The sequence below is a fragment of the Paramacrobiotus metropolitanus genome, unplaced genomic scaffold, assembly GCF_019649055.1.
Source record: "Paramacrobiotus metropolitanus isolate TYO unplaced genomic scaffold, Prichtersi_v1.0 Parri_scaffold0000034, whole genome shotgun sequence".
Taxonomy (NCBI): domain Eukaryota; kingdom Metazoa; phylum Tardigrada; class Eutardigrada; order Parachela; family Macrobiotidae; genus Paramacrobiotus; species Paramacrobiotus metropolitanus.
The window spans coordinates 720,579-744,895 of record NW_026570254.1 but is presented as its reverse complement, the minus strand read 5'-3'; the positions used below and the strand labels follow the sequence as shown (position 1 = coordinate 744,895).

General features: G+C 41.6%; 1 protein-coding gene across 2 annotated transcripts; it reads right to left on the bottom strand.

Moving 5' to 3' along the window:
- Positions 1 to 69: 69 nt before the first annotated feature.
- LOC129589394 (ephrin type-A receptor 3-like) lies at positions 70 to 22,654 on the bottom strand. Of its 2 annotated transcripts, XM_055484148.1 has the most exons (12): positions 21,992 to 22,654; positions 16,148 to 16,230; positions 10,457 to 11,126; positions 3,441 to 3,596; positions 2,951 to 3,262; positions 1,959 to 2,872; positions 1,804 to 1,902; positions 1,597 to 1,707; positions 1,283 to 1,477; positions 1,009 to 1,151; positions 563 to 729; positions 70 to 507 (listed from the first exon to the last, which is right to left on the bottom strand). In XM_055484148.1, the coding sequence occupies exons 1-12, from the start codon at positions 22,218 to 22,220 to the stop codon at positions 452 to 454; spliced, it is 3,135 nt and encodes a 1,044-aa protein (XP_055340123.1). In that variant the 5' UTR covers positions 22,221 to 22,654; the 3' UTR covers positions 70 to 451. The 2 variants fall into 2 exon arrangements, with proteins under 2 accessions (XP_055340123.1, XP_055340122.1); XM_055484147.1 differs by having other exon boundaries at positions 70 to 729; positions 21,992 to 22,653.
- Between the last annotated feature and the right edge of the window lie 1,663 nt (positions 22,655 to 24,317).

Sequence of the window (24,317 nt, the reverse complement as noted above, 5' to 3'; positions counted from 1 at the left end):
CGATGGTCACATCTAAATCAAGCGTGGAATTTTGCTAGAACGGAGCAAACAGACTGTGTTACTGTTTTTAATTAATTACTAGGCAAAACAATGTGTTCAGCAAACAATCATCATCAATGAAAGACATCGGCATACAAAAGAAAAAAACAGGGACACACAGACATCGAGTACAATAAACGCAGTGTCCACCCCGAAACATAATTAAGGCATAGAGCAAACTTGGTACATTCCCGGTGTGTGTCATACGCCCGTATTAATCATATCTTCAACCCTTTCACTTTGTATTATTCTGTACATCATTCACCGCAGTCATCAAATAAAAAATTCAAACCATTCCACGTGGTTTCCACTCTTTTGCAGAAGAAAAGCTGCCATGCGATCAGCTGTATTCTGCCCATCCTTCGACTTATCCGTGAAGATCATATCACATGCAACAGTATTGGTCTTGAGGTCATTCGCATCCCTTAGACCAGAAACCCCTCGGAGACGTTTGCGTTGAGATGCTCCCTTAATGTCAGAATGCCATTTAGCAAGGCTTTATGATGGGCCGGCAGGCTAATACCCATGCGGCTCAGGTCATCGGGAGAGAGACGGGCCAGGGCATCCAGACTGTTGATGCCGGCAAAATGGTGAACGTAACATGAAAGACCCAAACTGTCCAGCCATCCCTCCACGTTTAATACAGGAGCGATCTCCTGTGAATCATCCCCAAAGTGATCTCCCCATTGCCTGAAATTAACAGTACATGTACCGCAGCCTATTGTATTGCACATGTTGCAAAACTAATATTTTTTTTCCCGAAAATTGTTTACACTGTATATATTCCGGATAGCATGATGTGCTCGCAGAATATAGCTTATGTATGTACAAATACGGTTTTGGTAATACTTTGTATCTTAAGCTTTTATAAGCCGGCGTTGAAATGATTATTTAGAACGTCGTACAGGAATTTCTTCACATAACAAAACTACGCCAGTTGTGCAATTTAAAATTGTATTTCATCCTCACCCATTCTGAGCAATCAAGGATAGTTGCGAAGGCGATCGAATCATCTTATCCAGCGCTCGCAGACACTGTCCGAACGTCGGTCGCTGCAGCAGCTCATGCTGCCAGCACTCGAGCATCAACTGGTAGATCAAATCCGGGCATTTCTGGAACACATAAACAAATCGGTTAACGTCTAACGATCAGAGATCAGCGCTGATTGTTCAAGCTAAAACTGCCTGTTTCCAGCAGATCAGCCCGATAGTAAGTGCATTATAAAATGGACCGTGTATATTACCATTGGTGGCGGCAGGCGATAACCTTTGTCGATGGACTTAATGACGTCTTGGTTTGACCAGTTCCAATACGGTCGTTCCCCGTAGGACATGACCTCCCAGCAGACGATGCCAAAGCTCCAAACATCGCTGGCTGTCGTGAACTTACGGAACTGGATGGCTTCGGGCGCCGTCCATCGCACTGGTATTTTGCCGCCCTGTTGAAGTCACAAATAATCAGCCTACACTGACCGTTAAATTGGGGCCATATTCAACTATAAACTAGCAATTCAGACCATTCTGTATAATTGCCCATTTCGACATTTATGGCACGTACTTTGGTAGTGTAAGCTGCATCGCAACAGGATTCAATCTCTCGGGATAATCCAAAATCCGCAATTTTACATATTAAGTTTTTGTTGACTAGGACATTCCGGGCAGCAAGATCCTGCATTCAGTAAACGCGTTAGAAACAATACTGGTACCGACTGTACACTGTGTATAGACAGTGCGGTAAGCAGTTTAAAAGATTATAATTTCATACTCTGTGAACGTAATTCTTTGAAGCGAGATAATTCATGCCTGCCGCAATTCCTCGGAGCATATGAACCATCTGGATCGACTGGAAACTCCCAACATTTGCCTAAAAAATTAGATTTTGGAGCAGCTATTTAAAAAAAAACATGGTGCACGAATTACCCGCAGGAAGGCATCAAGAGATCCATTCTCCATGTACTCCGTGACGATCATAACCGGATTGCTCCGCGTCACAATGCCTTGGAGATAAATAACGTTAGAGTGGTCAAACTGGCCCATGATGGTGGCTTCCATCAAGAAGTCCGCTTTTGCCTTTTCGTTCGACCCGGCATGGTTAGCATTCAGTGTCTTGATGGCCACCGTCATGGAGCACTTATTCGGCAGCAACAGCGTTCCCCGGCATACATCTCCGAATTCCCCGCCACCAATCACGGCGTCGATGCAGATCAACGAGGGATCCAGTTCCCGGGTGAAATCCCTGACCGCTTGCGTGGGATCTTCATAAGTATGCGGATCAACGTACGTACGCGGCACCACGCCACTTCGATACACCGGCGTGCCCATGCCGATGGGGTGTAGGAGATGCGGATGGTGGGGATCAAAGGGGATCTCCGCATGCCGGTATTCTAGCGTATCGCAGTCACTGGCTTGTTTCTTCCCGCAGCCGTCGTTGTTGCGCTTCCAGAACATGTAAAACATGATACCGAAAAGCACGACGCAGAGGATCAAGGCCACGGTGATGCCGGCAATCATGCCCACTTGGGCGACGGGACCCTGCGATTCCATTACCGGTTCGGCGTTGGTGAAGAGCGTGGCGAAGTCGCTGTACGGTCCCCAGGTGCTGCCGGAACGCGCGCGCACCCGGAAGTTGTACTCCGTGTTGGAGATGAGCGGGTCGAAGAGCATGGCGCTGTTCATCGTGGTGACGTTGATGGGCGGCTTTGTGCCGGCAACGGCGTACTGGATTTCATACAGGTTGATGTTGTCGTCGAAGCCAGAGACGGTATGCCACATAAGTTTGGCTTTGTTGTTGCCCAGGTATTCGGCTTGGACATTTAACACCAACGAGGTATCAGCTACGAAATGAAAAATTAGATAACAATAAATACCTCGATGTTGTTATTTATGCGAAAGAAGGGGATGTCGCAACATACCGGGAATTTCTCCGGCTGTCGTCACGCTGATTCTTTCGTACTTCGCTTCCTGACTGAGTTCGGATACGCCGTTCTCCGAGTAGATGGTGAAAAAGTAGCGGGTGTGTGGTTTTAGACCGGTGACCCTGACCCGCGTCCCATTGAAACCGCTCTGGCTCGGACTGTACATGACCGTGCTGCCGCAGATATCGCAACCGATTCTGTAGACGACGTCCGAGCGACCGCCATTGGACAGCGGTCTGTTCCATTTCAGCACAATTGATGTCTGGTCAAAAGTCTCAACCGTAACGTTCTGCGGAGCACTCGGTGGTTCTGAAAATTGAAAAAAAGATATTAAACGAGAAAGCAGTTTTGCTATAACTGTATTTGTAACAACAGTTCATTTTTGCGCGGTTATGTTATGCATATGTACTTATCCGGCGACTTGTTTTGACGCATTGCCGAAAATCATAATCACTAACCATCCCATTATGCAGACGATTTCACTTACGCGAGCAAGCCATAGACTTGGTGTCTGAAGGGGCTCTGAAAAATCCCTTTTGGCATCGACATTCAGCAGCCCCCGGGGAATTAGAAGTGCTGAATTCCGGGCAATCAAGACAAGAGCCATCGCCAATCTCCGTTTTATACTTGCCAACTGGACATGCTGCAAGAAAATGCACAAAACAGTCAATACACACGTACAGACTTTCACTGTATGAAGAGACCACTGACGATGACCCTAAAGAGATTTCGGCTAGAGCTAAACGACCGGAAGGGGATCAAGATTAAGTCGAGTATATGAGAATACTCCACGGTACCAGAATATCTTGTCAACAAGCCGCTTCACCAGTTCCAACTACAGCAGCAGCGGATCGCCCAACAGAATGTCAAGTGACTTAAGATTCGCAACTGGACAAGAGCTCATTTAAGCTACCGTCGAAGGGGAAAAACAGATTCATCCGCTAGATGAATATACTGCATGTTTATGCGCCGCAATCATCTTCGGGCGCTCATGTTTTGCATAACAAAGCGGTTAAAATCGTCCGTGAATTCTCGCTGGGCAGTTTACGCCCTTTTTGATAATTCTCAGTGTGTGGGAATATTTTTGCGGATTCTGCATTCAAAATGTCGGAATTCTAAAGCACGTGCTTTTACTGCATTTGCATGGAAAACATGGTGAAAAACAAACTATTTTCCAACGAGATGTCCAGTTATTTATTTGATCAAGCATGATCTAACCCTGCTCGTCTGTTACCAATAATAGACTGTTGAAATAAATAAGGCTTAAAACTGTTATAAGATCCGTCAATGATTCCAGTTGGGACAGCGCAGTGCGGCGGTGGCAGATACATAGCACTTGCTGCTGGACACGAATACCCCTCAATCTTCTCACATTTCGCCTTAATATGACCAAATTTGCCAGTCCAGATTACCATAACAAATGTAAGATGTCAGAGCGGACTAAGCACAAGATGATCCTACCGGACATTCACATGACATTTTAACCCTTTTCCGAGTCGTCGTCGACGGAGACCTTGGCCACTTTAATGTGCCCTGGCCATATTGTACATGTGCTGCGTTGTTAATGATCGCCGGCACTGATAGAGCCGCATGTATAAACCATGGACGTGACCAGTTGTATATATTGGTCAAATATGATCCGCTTAATGTTATATTAAGAAATATCATCTGCTACTCGTGAAAAGAGCATTTCACGTATTGTTTACTCAAGATGTACACGCGGTACTTTGTTGTCGAAGACAACTGCCGTGAGGAGCTAATTATCTCCTCCCATCCTGATTTCCCACTGCTTCCACCCTGCACAGCACAACACAGGGAGTGCTGAAATGCGAGATGGCCCCCCTGTAGACGCCCTGAGTGCTTGCATTATCTCCCAACAATTTCTTTTCTTTCCCTCTTATCTATGTAAACCAATAATTATCAGTCAGAAGCCAGCTGGCAAACAAACGAACAATCAAAAACTGCCACAGCGATTGTTCTGCACTGTCGAATATTATTACAGCTTACGGATAAATTATACATATATGGCACAGTATTAACACCTATACAAAACTATCCTCGATAGTAAAAAAATTAAATAAAAGCACAAACGTATGAGGTAATAAAGTGCAGGTAAATTGTCAAATCAAGAATTGCGTAGTTCCTGTCGCTGAATAGGATATTTATTTCTTTCCTATTTTATGCTTTCGGATTTTGCCACTGATTTAATTAATTCGCTTTATTGATTCTGCGGACGTACACGTGCGGTGTATTATTGTAGCTTATAGTGAGTGCAAGAAATGAAATTTATTGTGATTTCTGTATCCATTAACGAGTGGAATGCAGTGGTACATTTGCAATCAGTTTCAGATTTCAAACACCCTTCTAACTAAAAGTTGGACCTCTCGGCACCGGTTACGCTGTGGTAACAATGTTCAGCTGTCGGCTCATCCAGCCGTCGAGAATGCACACGCGGATGTACAAGGGGGATGCCACGAGCGAGCCGGTCGTCAGATTTCAACTCTCAGGTCACGAAAATACCGCACAACAACTGACCACTATTTACCGAACTCCCGCAGCTCTTATTGGGAAATCTGGCTGTACATGTGCCACTACAATTGTCTTTTATTTTGATAATAGCCACACTAGCTATTTGAAATATGGGCGATTCGCTTTTGTCTGCGGCTGATTAACGAGAAGAACAATTATTAACAAGGAATTCAGTGCACAGCCGTCGCCAGAAAGATTAGCATAATCCGATCATATGCTACACAAAGTAATATTTTTTTGCCCTATTATTAACACAGATGGTGGCTTCTGACCAGTTTCAAAAAACCGAAGAATCTCTTAATCTTCCATATAAAAAGGGAAGAAACCTGAATCTGCTCCACCTGTTTTCGGGAAATGGGTCGTACGAATGCAAAACGTTCGACTGCATTTATTAACTGTTCTTATTAATTGCTTCGGAAACAAGAATGACCACATACACTGATTGAATTACCGGTATTCTCGTTACTTGCGTCGTTATTAGGGAAGATGCGGCAATCAGCCACTTGGGAATGGCGAGATTCCCATTTCCTTTGATCGTCACTTGCAAATGCAAATTATCTATGGCATCTGCGTAATTATAATATCGATAGTAACGCATAGCCGTAATATACGAGGTACGTATGGCAGTAATTCTGTTAGTGACACGATAGATGAAGAATTTCGGAATTAGTGTCTGTCTTCGACTGCTACAGAAAGATACCCAAATACAACAAAACTACAGATGAATCTTCTGTAATACAGCAGCACTCAGATGAACTGCCATGATAATGCGCTTAATCAGAAGCGAATGAAACCCGAAAGTAGGGAAGCAGTCATGATAGTCTGCAACTACAAGGGACAAAAGGGAACCGGACGGGAATGTGGAAGAAATATTGGCAGCGTTAATGGATGACCTACTGTTTAAAGGACACCCAGTGATTCTGACACATCAACAATAGGTTATAAGGATCTCATAGTTAAGCGTCACATTTCCGGTCAATTCGTGGACAATAGCTGCTCCGCTTCTTTTTGATTACAAAATGCAATTATATTGCTTTGCGTTTACAGAAGCGTAGTTTTAAGAACAATGCCCGTGATTTACGGGTCATACTATCTGTTTTGGAAATACCCTTTTATCGGTGTAAAAGATGGAATATTATTTTTTAGAAATAAAATATCGGAAAGTAAAATGTAAGTCATACACAGCGCATTGACGCACTGGAATCGGAAAGGGTTGGCAGCGACTACAGACTGACTGTTCAAGCCATAAATTTAGGCTTGGTCATCATGCTCCCTTGCTGAAAAAAGGAGGGGAACTATTTACTCGTTGGCGTGGTCAGCCTCGACAGTCTGGCGAAAGAAAAGCGGCAATCATGCGTATGTAATGCAGATATCCCTAATGATCTTCAACTAATATACCCCAATTCACAAACACATCGTCTCACGCTTCTGTGTATACCAGTCGAAATCCTTTCGTTTCAGTTTACACATCAGTTTCTTTCTGCCCCACAAAGTGCTCAACCTAACTTCCCCTTCACACAGGACAGCACAATAGTATCAAATGCCGCGCATGATAGATGACCTTTTTCCGTCTGGAATGCCTTCCATTCATTTTCTCCACACTTTTCACTGATTTTCGCGGTTCATCTGTATCCGGACACTTTGTTCTACTTTTCTAATGCAGCAGCTGGGTTCGGATCTGGTTGAGAAATAGTAGCATTATCGTCCGCACTATATATGGTTTTCTAATTGATTCCGTACATATTTGCATTCTTATGCGTCATTAAAATATGTACACTATTTTCGGCTCAGTGTCGTTTATTATCGGGAAAAGTCTATCATGGCTCGCTGCATACTTATCATCAACGTAATTGAATTGCTTTTTATGAAGATAATAATTATTCCAATACAGCATGTTTTGCCATGATTGTAGTCTTGGTATAATCCATTGACAGAGCAAGGGATTATCCGGTGGGGAAGAATTAGCAATTGAGTTGACCAGCAGCTCATCTTCCCACCAGATGGTCAGAGCCAGTCGGTCCACAAGAAAATCATATCTGCATTCTCTTCTCTACCATGTATAACTCAATTTCTACTTGCTATCGCTTTCTCTTTCAAAAGTATAATCGCTACTTGCACTGGGCTGGAAAACGCCCAAAACTATCGCCTCGTACTGCACTGGACCACTTGCTCTCCTTCCCCTTGTGCCCTGGACCAACTATTAAACTGTCAAATTTTACAAAGTGTTGCGATTAATCCCGACGCCTTAACAACGCTGCCTTTCCTTACAATTATAATAATAACAGAATATCTTCGCGATACCATACAAGACCAATATGCGCTACATACGGTCAAGTCTAACCGTAAGGATCGAATAACTTTGTAAAGACAGGTGGGAAACGGCTGTACGGGTTATCTACGGCCACTTGGACAAGCAATGCATAAAATACCGCCAGATATTATCGTAGCTGGCCAAATGTTTGAATTATTACTTTGGCTGCGAGAGTGCGCATATATTTTCCAACTGAAACCGTCTGTTTCTAATCGCAATCGTTCCGTTATGTGCTGCTTCTTGGACAGCACACAGCCGGAGAAGATAACATCATCGGCTATTATCGGTCGATAACGATAAGGAAGAGAACGTGCACCATCGAAGACAAGACGGATGTGCTTTGTAACGATGCCGGCTGCTGATATGGTTTCACCTGTAGAGTATCATCAATACCGGTTCTGTGGACAAAACAGTTCGAGACAGGGGTGCGGATGATAATTCTCTCGTATACGGTCAGCTTATCTGATCGACCTCAGCGAAGAGTATGTATAAATTTACTTTGAAGATCGGGAAGGATGTTTTACAGTATTTGCACTCTATCCTGAGACTTCTGAACGTAATAAAATCATAACTTTTGCTTGTATTTTCGGTCGGAGGCACAAAAACATTCGCACCAATGGCTCTCGATTTTTTTTAAAATTCGAAACACAAAGTTTACACAACAAGTTTTATTGTGCTTCTTGCCTCACATTGGTTTCACGTAAACGCGACTTGGTATAGAAGTATAAGAGATGTTAATTTTGCCAGCTACTTAAATCTTTGAACTTAACCGACAGCACAGTGCTGCTAAACTACATACAGTTTCATATGATTATGCTCTAATCTTAGTTTCGAATTGTGGGCTTCAGTTAATTGCATATAAAGGATAGATCGCCGGATTCTGAATGTGAAAAATTAGACGAGTGCCGGCATCACTAAGCCTGTCGAAACCGATCAGCCAAACACAGGTGTCATTACAAGCTGCAGGCAGCCATTCCGCAGCTCATAATAAATTCTGACAGTAAATCAACTAGCCAAAACAGCTCAGAACAGTCGCAACAAACAAGCTTTATCAGCTGGCCGATATCAGTGTTTTGAAAGCTTTCTAGCAGCCGTTAATTGGCGTTGATTTGGAGGTCATGGTTAGAAGTTTTCCGGCTACATTGTGAACCTGACGGCCTGTTGAAAAAATTAAGATATTTAATGCCCTCAAAATGCCATATCGATGATAGGTTAAGAAGACTTCTGCTTCGTAACTATATGGCCATCGTGCGCCTTTAAACACACATGTCAAAACGGTTGCGTTACAGAAAAGTCGTTTAATAATAGCGTTGCAGTTATTAATTGAATGATACAAACAATATTTCAACCTGCGCATGGGCGGAACCATAAATTTCTCGAAAGGATACGTTTAATTGTCACTTGTGTAGATGTTAACAATAACTGCCAACACTATGGGGCCTTCATCCGGATAGTGCATTATTAATTATGGTAAAATGCAAAGAAAAAACAGCTAGTAATGAAACGCTTTTTTTGTTAAATGCCATGCTGTTACAATTTAGCACCTGCTTTGTGTTCACAATCAGTTCGTTGTGAACACAAAGAAAGTGTAATAACACCCTTGGCGCTGATTATTTGCATCGGCTCCATTTCAGAAAAGAATCGGACAAGTTAGTTTAGAAATCTAACCGGTAATATTAGCGCTACTCGAGCGACGACTTTGTTAAGAACGGAATCGCATTTTGGCAAATTAGCCTAATACCGCTCAGAATGTTCGTCGGTTATGTATTCATGTATTATATATCGCTGGCAGCTCAATAGGTAAAATTTTCAAAGCACACTTTTTCCGGCGATAAATTATAACGCTCGGTGCATGATTACCAATCATTATCCCGTTCTTTAAGGTTCTGCTCTAAAACGAGAAGTATAAACTTTCCATTAAGTGGACAACGCACGCTGGTTACGCTTTTGGACATGCGGCAGATATTCGTTACATTTGTATGTATGATTAATAGACAGACAGACAAGCTACTGCCATAAAAATCAGGAAAGCAAAGAATACTGACCGTTCGTACCGTTTAAAATCGTTAGGTCATAAAATCAACGCTGTTGCGCACAAATTATACCCTATACATATATTAAATTTAATTAAATGAAAAAGAAATTATTAGTCTGCAAATGCAGTACCGAGTTTTTCGAAAGCATTGCTGTTATCTTTGATTTTGTCCGAAATTTGCATGCTGAATCGGTGGCACAACAAATGACGCCTGGTAAGGAGACACCTTGGCAATTAAGGCGGACGCCCCATTGCTAAAATCGCCAACAACTGGACAGGAACTCTTCCCAGCCAGCAAGTTTATAAATAATGACTCTAAATTTTCCTGTCGCATAAATCATGCTGGTCAGCGGTACCGCAAGACTGCCTGTTGTTATTATGCTAGCGGTCAGTCCTGCTGTCAGCGCTGCTCTCCATGAGACTTTAACCTTCGCGCAAAATTTCCCCAGATGACGACGATAGTATTGCTTTGTTCTAATACAAAATTTTTAAATGTTCTGGCAGCTTTGTGACTGTCCGGCATAGTTTTTTGTATTAATTTCCGTTAAATTTCTCTTTCTTCGTTTTGATCCACTTCCGGTCAACCTGATCGTCAGGCGTCGGCCATTAAGCAGTACTGCAAACCTACCTTTGCATGTGTTCTGCACCCTTTCGGTGCCCGGCATGCAGAGACAACTTCCGGTCATGTAATACCACGATCCATCACTCTTGCACAAGTACTTCGGCGGTTCGATCTGTACCGAATTCGGAAGGCACTGGCCGAACGTTTCCGCAATGGACGCCACGTCGGGTCCAGTCGGTGTTTCTGGGAAAACAGCCGAATTGATGGTCACATTAGGGCAGGTGATGTAGTACACCTTGACGGCCAGTACGGAAATGCACGCCCCTTGGTCTTGGAAAGCGAAGTAGACGCCTTTTGCGTTCTTTGACAGAGGAATATCCCGCACTTCCATGTTGATCACCATGTCGTTGTTGGATGTGAAACGACCTTTGTCCGCGGCAATACGGTCGATCAACGTGTACGCATCGGGGTCGGTTGGGGGCCGTGACCTTTCGGAGGGGTCCGTCACTTCATGGTACAGGAGTGAGAAGGTCTCCTTGCAGGAGCGCACTTTCCCCGGGAAGAGGGAGCAGTCGCGCATGCTGAATTTGACTTCGATGAAGAGCCGGTTGCCGTCCTGCCGGTCTATATATGGCGTCCATAGCCAGTTGTTGACGTTGTCGTAGGCGACGTCGCAGGCCACGTAGGAGCGCCAATTGATGCCGTGCTCGAAATGCGTATAGCTTTCCTCTAGCCACTTGAAAAAACAAATAAGCGATTAGTTGCCAACGTCTTATACATCGTACTGACAATTGCTTCTTTTAGCTTCATCGCCTCACTAAATCGCTTCATCAACAAGGAAATGCACCAGATTTTCCATCATACTTATCAAACATATTCAAACACTATTTCAAACAGACCGATTCTTGTATTGAATGTTTTTTCGCATATAATTGAATCGGATCTATAGCCGTCATTTGGATCACTTTGGCTACCTTGTTTGTGTTGAAAAATGACGGATAAAGTACTCAGGTGAATGGTAAACATTCACTATTTACTTTGTTTCCCACAACGTCATACAGGAAAAAAATCATTATTGAGCGAGAAATACGTCAAACTGCCGCGACAAACGAGGCCGAATTTCTATATGCGTCAGTTTAAAATATAATCGTGCAAAATACAAACGCAGGTTATTGCAGTTGGATAATATTCATTAAATGTGCGCTGGTTATCATTTTTCATAAAAAATCTATACGCATAAAGCTATAACCTAACAATTCATAAGTTTTTTCACTTATTTGAAATCGCATTTAATAAATTACGAAATATGTATTTTTCACTGGTACTTATAAATTGCTAATGCCTCTGTGTGAACAGTCTGTTCAGTGCGACATGAGCCGGTGCTTATGTCCAGCAGCCGCATCCGAAATCGATATATCTCTTGGGCGAGCTGTGCCGGACAATGGTCAGTGCACAATTACTACTGTCCGGCAGAGTGTCTTTGTCAATAACATATTCACATACAGAAACTTTTGAAGAATCTCTTCGGTCAATATTTGATGCCCATTTTCAATGAGGATGGCCGATTTTGTCTATGCAAACCCCTTTCGCTACTTACCAGATTATTAGACAAAGTTTCCATTAAATTATTCTTAGCCATGCCTCTACACTACACAGTTCCCCCAGTTTTATCTCCTGTGCAAATTAATAACCGCTTGTCCGAGGCCGGTGTGCACTGCGCACCAACAGGAAGCAGAACACGTTGCCGGCAGTGCTTAAGTGTTCCAATAGCTTTTAAGAGCGCCAATATTCGTTCATTTTTCAAATAACTGCCGTATTTTTCGACATTTAAATCTGTCGGGTCGAATTCCGAATGTCAAATAGGCCGATTTTCTGGATGGGAATTTTTGGCTAACCTATCTGCTCATTTGCTAGAAGACCGATGCTCATGTAAAATGCAGAGCTAGTCCAGCCACTCGATGTATCCGAGCGTGCTCGCGTCTGCATAGATGTGTAACAATTACGGTCATGGTCAGCTGGATAAAAAGCACGCAACGGTCATCGGGTATGACGAGTTTGTAGGCTAATTTAACCACAAGAGTGTCAGCGCTTGCAGATGAGATGATCAAGCGAATCGAAATCTGCATCCATATTCATAATAATAAGTGCCTCCTAGCATGCGCGCACAGCTCGTCGATCAACGATAAAATTTCTAATAGGCAATTTACAACCATCATTTCAAATATTAAAGCAGCCATATAGTCTAATCTGTATCGCGCTTGACCCCATCCGCGATTATGCCGTAGGTTCATATTAGCAGCTGCTTTGCCAATAATACACAAATTATTTATTACTTCACTCGCACAAAACAAAATTGCGTTGTAAAAAATGACGAAATTATTTCATATTCTTTAGCTTTTTTTTACGTTACCCGTAATCTATTAACGTAACAGAATGCATAAATTTGTAAAACTAGAATTCGATGGTCAAGCAGACATGTTTCAATAGAGTTGCGAAAAGTTCTTTAATCATTAGTTAATACTTTCTGCTGCCGCGTTAAGGTGATGTATTTTTTCGAGTTTTATTTGTAAATCGATTGGTCAATAAAGTTACTAAAATATATGTCAACATGGGCACCCAAACGCTAACGTATGCCGTACGTGCATCGTGAACTCTAGGTGGAAGGAGGCCACGTGTAATTCGGTTTATCCCGGCTGATACTGATTCGCCCTACACTAAGCTGTCTGGATACAGCGCGGTGCTGCCTGCTTGATTCCAGCCAGAAGCCGGCTTACGTTCGCTGCAAGAGGCGAATTCCTGTCAACCCAAATCCTCAACAGTTCACTTGAACAGTCGTAAATCCTGTGAGCCCAAACAGCTCTTGTACATGGAAATCTCCTGATACTCTTGATGGACACGCGTCCAACGTTAATTATGAATTGGCCTCGGCTGGTGTTGGCAGTTGCAGCCTGCTTCGGCACTTACTGCCTGCTCGGGTTGACCTAATGGAGTTCCGCTGGACAATTCTACCCACTTATAAGGGCGGATGCATAGAATTATTTTCCTGTTATTGAATGGTAATTGGAGGTTACATTGGGTAACAAAATTATTATTATGGAAATGCGACTTCCTGCTCGTTGTTTTACGGTACCAGCACAAAAATTACATTGCAAAGCAGTGTACTGTAATTTACATACACATTCGTTTACATAAATATGGTGCTAGTGTTGACGAAATTAACGTCGGGTGTCCAAAACATACGAAGCATACTATTTGAACGTTTCCGCGTAGTAAAACAGTGTGGATAACGCTGTGGTTACAAAAGATAACACACAAGATAATAAATATTGCTCAAGTCGGCTGCGATCCCGACAAGCCGCACACAATGCGGAAAGCGCGGTAGATCACAGGAAAAGGAGGTCATTCGCCCAAAAATCTTTTAGAAATTATCTGTGAAAGGTACTCAGTTGGGCTGAGTCAACAGATATTTAAGAATTACCGGTCAATCCTGAATCAGCTAGCAAATATTTTAAAATCGTCCCATTCAGCTGTTCTGCGCTGGCCCCGGCTTTTGTGGGATGACGACCTAGTCAGTGCGTGATGATTGACAAGCAATTTGCCGGGTTTATTGTCGATAGCGAAGAGGAAAACATTTTCGACTGTGCCGAACTGTAGTTAGGTAGGGACAATATTAAAATGCGGCACACTCAGCATCCCTGACTGCGTAAAGTCGGCTAGAGCCTCACAAAGTACATTTCAGACCATCAATATTGCTGATTTTAAACCTGTTTGACTGTGGCGCGCTTCTCGTTGAGCTTTGTACCGATACATGGATGAGAAGCTGAAGCAAAAGCAATTGCCCACAAATCACTATTGTGCGCGGCCCATCGCACTCAATCTAGGGCAATTATAACGTTATGGGTGGTAATGAATTTTTTAATAACTCCTATCCATAAAGTCGTAGCGGATCCGCAAACAGTTTTCGTTATAGACTAGATTAATAAGCTCTTTCAAGTAGGCCTCATCAAGACCGATTATGATCACCAAAATAAACATACGCTACTGTATCTCAACTGATAGATATATCGCCTGCGGTTCAGTTTTTCAGATCGGGGAAATTTTTGCAATTATATATGGATCCTGATGCGCACTGACAAGATAACTGGAGCCGCTAGCGGCGAGTGGCCGATTAAGTGCTGCTGACGATAAGGAAGAATAATTTTTCCGTCATTCCCATCTACTGAACAACTGCATTTCCCGTTTTACTATTCTGCACATTTGAATAAACGCTTAAAATTTCAAGTACATATGACCGATTTTCGGTTATGGGAAGTGGTCAAGGAAAAAGCGCAAGACCACCCGGCATCCGAATAATGCATTAATCTGCGACATCCGCTCGACACCGAAAATATGATTTTTACCGAGCCGTACTCAACTTTCTTCAAGAATGCCAAAGAAAATATTCGTATTTGCTATATAAACACTCAAAATTTGGTGAGTTAGTAACTTAACTTACGGACAGCTCATTTGCATTTATGCACCACTAGTTTCAGAAGCTGAATTCAGTTTCAGGATTTTAAGGCCTGTAATTCTGTTTTTTATGATAAGTGATAAATCTGGAGTAATTATACAGTAACATGCCGGCAAAATAAAAATGCTTTTATTGTCACTTATTGCGTCAAGAAATCACGCTATTTTTAACTATTTCGCACAATATTTAATTGACACTCTGGGAATGCGGCAGTATGATATAACTTTATTGCACTAAACATTTCATGAAAAGGCTTGAAAACAACGAATGAAATCTAATCTGCAGTAAACCTGTCAATATCGGATTATTTACTGTACGTTACCGCTTTACAGCTGACAGTCATAATAATGCAAACATGCATCATAAAAATTCTGTATTTATGATGCATGAACAATGAGGATATGAAGCATAAACTACAAGATTTGCGCACTTTGTATCTATAATTTTGGTATGTAAATTTCGAGAAAACAGTTAACAATCTTATGCGTCGCTTTATATCGTCTGCTATGCACAATACTTTGTGCAGATGCGCATAAAAACCAGAAACCTTGTTGGGTAACATTATAAGTATATACATGTACTGCAGTTTCCATTAGCTGTAATTCCATAACCACTGGCCCTACGTAAACAATTTACGATGTTTAAACGATAAGTTTGTATTAATAACCTTTTATTGTGAATAAGTCTGTAATGCGACTTTTGGGAACGTTGATAAACTGTCCTTACACTAAAATATGACAGGAAATACCATGTCTAAAACCATCGACACTATGGATGAAAGCTTTTAGTTTAAAAAAATTTGTCCCTCAAATCCACCTGTCAATTTTACGCCACATATAACCGCCAGTATGCCAAATCTATGTGTGCAGGAATATATCCTGTCATTACGGGGATTAAATGCCCTAATTTCTCACAGAGTTCAGAAATTCTTGTCACGCTACAGCAAAAGCCCTTCCTTGCAGTTGCCCTGCTCTCCGGTTTTAGAAAATTGATCTGAAGGAAGAGATTGCAGATTAAAAGGAAATGTTTCGCTACCGAGTATGTGTTGATGGTCATACGCTGCCGTACATATGTACAATATGCCAATGATGTAATGACAGTTGTTCTCTAAAATTATTTCCATGATTCCATCAATAATTTTAACCCGTACATTTTCTTAATAGCTACTGCGCGTGCTTCGCGCATAAAAATCGGTGCATCTGCCCACTGAGGATCAATGCCTATTAGGGAATACAGTCAGTGCTTACTCCTTGCGTTTGTAACGTGACGTCAGAGGGCGGCAATTTCATCCATCCCAATTGTGCCTCCTGAGTGGTGTCCAATAAAATCACTGCAACGAGAAGGCAAATAGAAGATTAATACATATTTAGTGGCCCGACGTGAATAATTAATATCGTTAAATGTGAAAGTGTGCCGCGTTATATACAATTATCCCTGGAATGCACTGCTGCGCAATACGATCTCTGTGCGGCTGCGCTGTATCTGCACAGATACACATATCTCAGCGTCTTCCAGCGCAACGGACGCGACTTCCTGTGGGGTTTTTTGACAAAAGTGATGCGCCTCTTTTGTTCCATTAAGCTAACTTCTACCGAAATTTTTCTACGCCCTATGTATACCGTGATATTACAAAGTTTGTATGCGTTTACATCATCGTTCATCAATTGGGGAGAGCGAGAGGAAGATACACACAACAAATAAAGACGTATTGATTTTGTTCGTCCTAAATGAAGCAAAACGCCGCGTGGGTGGTTTAAACGATTGTAATGATGAACGGTCTTGTTGACCCCTTTGACCACGCTAGATATTTCAAGCTTTGATAAAGAAAAGAGTGCAAATAATAATTTTGTTACCAAAATGACAAGTTTTTCCTAGATTATATTATTGAGTTTGCCTTGGCTGTACAAACGTTTTCAGCGGATATCCTTCCCAATTGAACTCTGCGCTGGCCGCAACGGCAGCACTTTCATGGAGGGATGGCTAAGGAAATTTTTACTAGGGGGTCTAATCAATGTCTAATTTCGACTTGATTTGCCATGCAAATTCAACGACACTTTTGGCAATTTTCGAGAGGAATGACTTTTCCGGCTCGTATGCTGCCTGCAGCGTTTGCTCATTCTCCCTGACTATCTAATCTGTTATTCAGCAGATTATTTCTCCCTCGACATGAGACTATAAGATCAGTTCCTTTAAATCTAACAGTGAAAAAGAAAATCCTAACGTATTCTTCCCTAATACCGCTGCGAGAATGCGATTTCAAGTCATCGGATGCGTGGGCTTTATCGTAAAGCGCAACATCCAGTATGGCAGTCCGCACGCATTTCAATTCCGGTATACTTTAAAAATAATGAAAATCGCATGCACAACGAACACCGGTTTAACAAGCATCCTAACGCATTACTACCAATACGTACTCCTTAAGCATTTTTCACAGAAAAAAAACAAAATACTTGCATCTGCTTTGTCTCATTTGCAGATCTAGCTTGAAAGTATGCAATGAATGCAAGTGCACAAAAATAGCTCTATAAATTACGTCAAACCGCTCCTGTATTGCACTGCTGAAGAGGAGATCAAAATGATAATCAGAGCAATATTTTTTAATGTGGGAAAGGGTCACAAAGGAATCAGAACGGTAACAAAGATTTCTTCTGCCAAATTGACCAATGAACCATAATTAGACGAGCTGTGATTCAATTGCGTTATTAAAGTAGTGCGTAATATTGTTACGGTGTAAACATTGTGAGCCACCTGTGGAATGTTATGGCTACCAAATCTACAACAGTCCAAAATGTGCACATGTGCTTGTCTGCACTCTGTAGTCAGATATAACCGGTCGGATCCGGTGCGCCGAATTTGTGTCAAGTGTAGCGAAGTGTACAAAGTGGCGAAAAAAACCAAATACCGTAAATGTTGTTTGCTCAAAGTCGGCATTACAAGCCGGTAGTTGTGTGCGGCACGCAGCCGGCACATACGCACCAGATTACAATCGCTGAATCCGAAAGTAACATTTTCGTGCGGAAAAAACTTACTACTAACGCGCACGATTAGTTCAAGCGCAAGTAAGTGTATTAGTTTTTTTGTTTTACTTGCTTGGTCAAGTTAATTTAGCCGAGCTTTACCCGGTCAGGAACAGCAAAAATACCGGCATGACGAAGTCACTCTTATTTTCTAACAATCATTACCATGCATTTCGCTCAGATTCAGCAAAACAATTGCCACACTTGCAAATGCTAACATCAAAACATAGCCAGCGCTGATGAGGACGCCATTTGATATTCTAATGCGGATAAAAGCACAAAGTGCATTCATTCGCAGACTGAATGATGCGCGCATGCCGACAAACGTCCCGAACAGTCATAAAAATCTGGTGCGTTAATTATTTGCATTTGGATCAGGGTCATAAATGCTGATTACAAGTCGTTTTAATTATGCTTACAGTCTGATGCCTGTCATTATGAGGACGCGCTGGTCAGCGACTGTCCGACAACAGCCCTTAGGGGGCGCCTAAATGGCTCCTTCCCAAAACACACGCACACGTTCAGAAAGGGCAGCAGCCCATGTTAGCCTGGCCAAATGATTTTGATAACGGATGCAATAAAGAGCGAAATGTTGGTATATACATGGTCGAGACTTTATCGATCAGTTGACTTGTTAGGCCTATACATCTATATAGTTTATTAAAGGAGCCTTTCGACTGCCTTATCGCAATTCACAAGTATCGAGCAGCTCTCTATCCCTGTTGTTCTATCCTGCCATGTGCATCAGCTTGGAGCTGGCCACGGCACAACGTTGGCCATATATTTCCCTTATTCGCATCTCGCAATAAAATCTCTCTTTCCTCTTATTTAATCTCTTTTCCGGCTGGCTCCCGGACTCGAGTAATCAAAGTCAGGGCCTTAAAATCCATATGTATCGGCCAGTGCATCTAGGGCTATTTGAGCACTACCAAGTACATATACTTATAGACACCGACAACAAAGAGGATGCACGGTGAAATGCAGCAAGAAATTGAAAAAGATTTTTACAGCCGGGAGAGAGAGAGACAGTAAAATAAAGTTAACATTGCAAAGAGTTATAGCATCATCTAAAGGCACTTGATGTTGCTAAACATCTGTCCGCAATCGACCATGCCCTGCTTTTCCTGCTCCTTAACGGACGGCCATCCTATACTAAACATCACTCAAATGATCGCCAACCTTCGGCTCATAGCACCCAAAGCGACACTTAAATTAAATTCCGTTATGCTATAAGAAAAATCCGCTTGATCAATTCGCAAGATCGAAGAAAATGGATTGTACTTATTTTCCGCATGTTGATTATGAACCTGAAAATAATGCAGAAACATTTGCCCGGTATGCGTTCTGCGCTACTTACGACTCTAACTAAAAGATATCCCGCAAAGTTCATATTGCTGTTCCGATTTTCGTGCCTTCAACTTAAAATATGTGTTCCGCTACAGGCAGCATATACGCAGGCAGGACGATTTTGATGTTTCTAAAGCTTTTGCGCAGAAAACGTTATTGCGCAAACCTTAAAATCACTCTGTATGGCACTGTAAGCGCATGGTAGCTGGGCAGATATATTTATGGAAAAGATTTGGAATGCGTACGATTCAAGTAGCTTTTCAAGCATAAAAATCCATTTGGAAAATGCATAACAACTACGTACATAAATCTTGAAGCCGAATTGCGGACGAGCAATTGTGAGATTAAATCAGTATTGTGATGGGGTCTCATATTCATCGGCAATTGCGGTACTTATACGAAGATCAGCTGTTACCGGCTTGAACTTGGAAAGTTTCTTTTCCACTCAACTTTCTTGCCGCTGATCGAACCGTCTTTTCTCTAACGAGCGTGATGAAGGATGAGACGTTTTAGCTCAGTTGTCTTTCAAACTATTCAATCTCTCTACCGCGTATCACTCACGCACCCCAATTTATTATCGCGTTTTTCCGTTTTCTCAAAAATTCATCAATCTAAACTGAACATACAACCCCGATATTTTGCGCTGGCAACTCGGAATATGTTGGCACTTTGCACTCTGTGCCTTTGTTTAATATGTACTTTATAGTTTATCCATAAGTTCGATTTTTACACAAAATTTTAACTACTAATCGTATTTATTGCCATTCATTAGCTGAACTTTTTTTACAACAATACTCCATAATTACTTAAGTTAATTACTTATGTTATAATCACAATTGTAAGACTTATTTATAGCTGCTACGGCACACAGCATCCCAAATGGACGCAGTGCACGTCATACAAGATACGCGCATAATCACTGCTAGAAACGCTACCGTAGAGCAACTTCTTTTTGGCATATTAACACCGGAAGTAACCTCTTTAGCACGCAGTCCCGCTTCACGGCGCTAGCAGGAACTAAGGATCTGACACTTTCAGCACCACTCGGTTATACTCGGCACCGTATTGTTTGTCGTTGCACCGTATACGGTCCTATAAAAACATGTCTCGAACCCAAACACGACCCGGTTCACTGCGATTGTTACACCTTTTCAATATTGATGCGATATCGTTTTTATGGATTATAAACGCAAAAAGTGCTGATTCTGCACAAGTTATCTCTTAATCCTCTAATGCAAACAAATATACTCTTTCATAACATAGTGCCGGCTTGTTGAACATACGGTATCGCCGGCACCGTACATATGCATCGCATCTCTAGCGGTCAAGAATATGTTACACTGAGTAATGCTTTTTACGGAGGATTACGAATCTTTTGAGGCATATTTCTGATCGACTAACTAGCGGCGCACTTGGTGAAAGACAGCGCCAAAGTTTGGTCGGCTTGTATACAGACTGATCCGACTTGTCCGATTATCATTGTTCGTTCGGCGCACTGTTCAAATACACCGCAGGTAGGTAGCAAAGTAATATCACAATAATACCCAACTATCCTAAACTCCTTTCCTCAGTTTACATATGCCCACGCAAAAGACCACTGCTTCACAAAAATGTGCTCGCCAAATACCAGCAGAATGACTTCACTACCGATTACTCAATAATATTATTTCCCAATACAACAAAATAATAAAATTCTCTCTAAAACTGCAGTACCACCACCAAAAAAATATGACAATGCCACAATTATGTGCTTTATAGGAAAACCGTTATAGCTAAGCAGTTAAGTGGTAGGTTATCACCCAGGTTGAATTAACACGAAAAACAAACTGAACCGTTAATAAGGATTATATAACTTGTATGAACACAATAGTAATACAAAAATAATGAGGCTTTATTAATGGAACATTAAACAGCACAATTCGTCACTGTCGGATTAATTAGGACGACAACTTATATATCTGTGTATATAATATCAAGATGATCATACGGCAAATATTTAGGTCAGTTATCTATATCATCTGTAATATTACATATGGTAATATAATAGCATAGTGAGTATTAGTATCCCGAATTCGGAGTTATGGGCTGTGTAAATTTTTCAGCAGTACGCAAGCTTCGGCGAACAAGTCTCAATAATTAAGGCAGACAAAAATTTTATATGTAAACTTGAAAACCAATAAGCTGCAATAATGGATTAAACATTCCTGATAGAATTGCAGTTGTTTATTCAAAGTATACGCTAATTCATGTTCATACACGCAACGTTCTTTCTAAACATTTTGTAATCGTGCAGCAGTTCCTGTACCGACATAAAGTTGGTTTGCAAATTTCCTTTGACGCTTAACAGTGAAATTAATTTTCATGCTTTATCACAGGCTTTAAAATATACATTTACAATTACTATGCTGAGTATGCTCTGTAGTACCATAGATATTCGGTATGAGAAAAAATATAATATTAGATAAAAAACGGCCTTCGCTGTTCTACGTGTATGTAGTATTTAATTGTGCACTCATAAGGCCGCTCCATGTTTTCTACTGCATAGTTAAAACAGCGCTGTAGTTTTCCGTTTTATCAGATTGTAACTTCTTTATGTTTTCTTATTTTTAAGTTGCAAACGAAATGTCTTGATTGTGGGTAAGATGAACTTCGACCGCGCCTCCACAAAGTCAATTATCACACAGCTACATAAAATGCAGCAAAAAGTTTTCTCATCGTTAAACGTACCTTGTCTGCCTAAAACTGGAATCACAGGCGCTTTGGCAGCGGCAGTATTCAATATGCAATAAAGTAATAAGAGAGTCGTTAGAGCATATTTCCAAAAGAAAGGCTCGGATGGTGTACGGTTATACGACCGCATTATTGTTGATAAATTATTATTAATCCGTTGGTGGTGCTGAGAGTGATGACGGGTATCGTAGCGCTCACATGCAGCATCTTGCTGGGCCACCGGCATATTGTGCGTTTTATAATTGTAATTTAATCACAATATAACTTCCTTAAAGAGCGCAATAAAATCAGTTAGTTGCATGGTATTAATGCCACATGGTCAAACATGGAGGAAAAAACATAACATGCAGTAAACAAGTGCTGCCAATCACATGCATGTTCGAAATCGCGTACGCTTGTAAGCAATTCTTACATGTCCATGCAGAAATTGTGGAAAAGTGCTAAAATTTCTTATATGACGGACAAAAGTGAACTGACCACATGTGGGCGAGACGCCGGCAGTCGGGCAAGAGCGTGCGTGAAACAGTGCGCGTTATAGGATGTCAGTCAGCAATACAAGCGCGCTGTACGGTGTTGGCTCCGCCCCGTGCCAGTTGTAGCAAATCATTTCACCAACTGAACCCCTTCGCAGATCGATTACAACCGGCAAAGTTTATAACTCTCCGGTTTATGATGATACACAACACATAAACTGGGCACAGGAAATCGGCGCGATCCCGAAAAGAAATGCCTGAAATTATGGGGAATGATCGAAACAGAACCGGAAGCGGCAAAACACACAGTTAGGCTATTTGTTTTGCCGCTGACAGCAAGTCAAAAAAAGCATTTTAAACTGGGTGCTATTGAGCGGATTAAGCCTGAGGGAGATGTATTCGGCGTCGGTCAATCATGAGCGCTAGATTTTCAATAGAATTACGATAATACGTTTTCGTTTGTTGTTATGCTTAAGATAATCCTGACGCTCATTGTGCGCAACTGACAAATACAATTGAGATTACGACACCGTTAGTATTATGAATATTATATCTGACATTGAAAACGTTCTCACCCAGTTCGGATTTGTGAATCTGAAGGGCGAAACGCAGTTAGAATAAAACGAATTCCCTCATTTTTATATTGGTACACATTCAAGCTACCACATTTAACACGATTAAATTTAGTGCACTAAACCAGCGATACACGAACCGTTTTCATTCAACATACGGGACCTTATTAGAATAAGTAGTAAATACACAGTTCTGAATGAATAACATAAACGCAGGTTGTTAGTACGTAATACTAGTGGGTGAAGTGTGCCCAACTGCGTCACTTCCGGTCCCATCTGGAGTTTTAGGCGGACACATTTGTTACGCGATACCAAATACATGGTTCCAACTTCCATATGCAGCGCCGTTGCGGTCTGGTATTGCAGATTTCCTTGTCATGTTAATTTATTTATTGGTCACTGTAGAAGAAAATTTGTAGATTAATCATACAGTTTTTCTGAATTCCTAGTTCCTGTCGTGACAGAAACTGGAAACGATCCTATCATCAGAATGGCTGGCATGAGAACAACTGCTATGTAAGGGATCATGGTTTCAGTCATTAAGGTTTTTCTCATCCGGCTAGACCATTGATGGATGTACAAACATATTGTTGCACTACCAAAACGCAGATTGTGTGCTTTTTCTAATTGTGATAAACGACTGACCGCAATTGTCTTGACTATAATTAGACAGTGTAATGATACAAATTCTCATTATCTGAACCTGTGTCATTAGACACACACGCTCGTTGCATATATGCAAATTGCGACGCAGTTTTGTGGTTATGCCACTCTGCTGCAAGATCATTGACACAATTTCTTCACGCTGGATTTACAGCGACATGTTATTGGCTGTCAAGCTTCTTTGCAACAAATATCGCTGTACATAAAAAACGCATAAATTTAAAAGTATATGAAATGAATGCCGATGCATTACGAAATAATTAATGTAGTATTTTTAAGTCCATTCAACGGCAACTGAATATGCAAGCATATTAACTATTAGAATTTGTGGTCAGTTTTCACGTTACACATGTATGTTGGCTTGAAAAAAGTTGCTTGTTGCTGGTTGAAGTATTGCGGCTTGGAAATTGTTAGGGTTGTGGCACTTTGTGCTCCACTTCATACATTTCCACAGTCGGGAAGAGAAGATTGCAGGTATCGAGCTGGCGAACAAGCTGGTATAATTATAGACCAATTACCTGTCAGCATCCAAACGCAAGCCTCAAGCCGCACAATTACATGTTTATGAACCTGTATTTTCTTCGCGGTCTTATGTGCTGTTGTGCATATAATCGT

Bases quoted from the DNA above. Each gene is read 5' to 3' on its own strand.
- LOC129589394 (XM_055484147.1), bottom strand. From the start codon at position 22,220: ATGCCGGTGGCCCAGCAAGATGCTGCATGTGAGCGCTACGATACCCGT. The intron at 3,597-10,456 runs GTAGGTTTGCAG...ATTTTCTTGCAG, and splicing joins GGTGCAGAACACATGCAAAG to CATGTCCAGTTGGCAAGTAT. The intron at 1,903-1,958 runs GTAATTCGTGCA...CTAATTTTTTAG, and splicing joins CTCTTGATGCCTTCCTGCGG to GCAAATGTTGGGAGTTTCCA.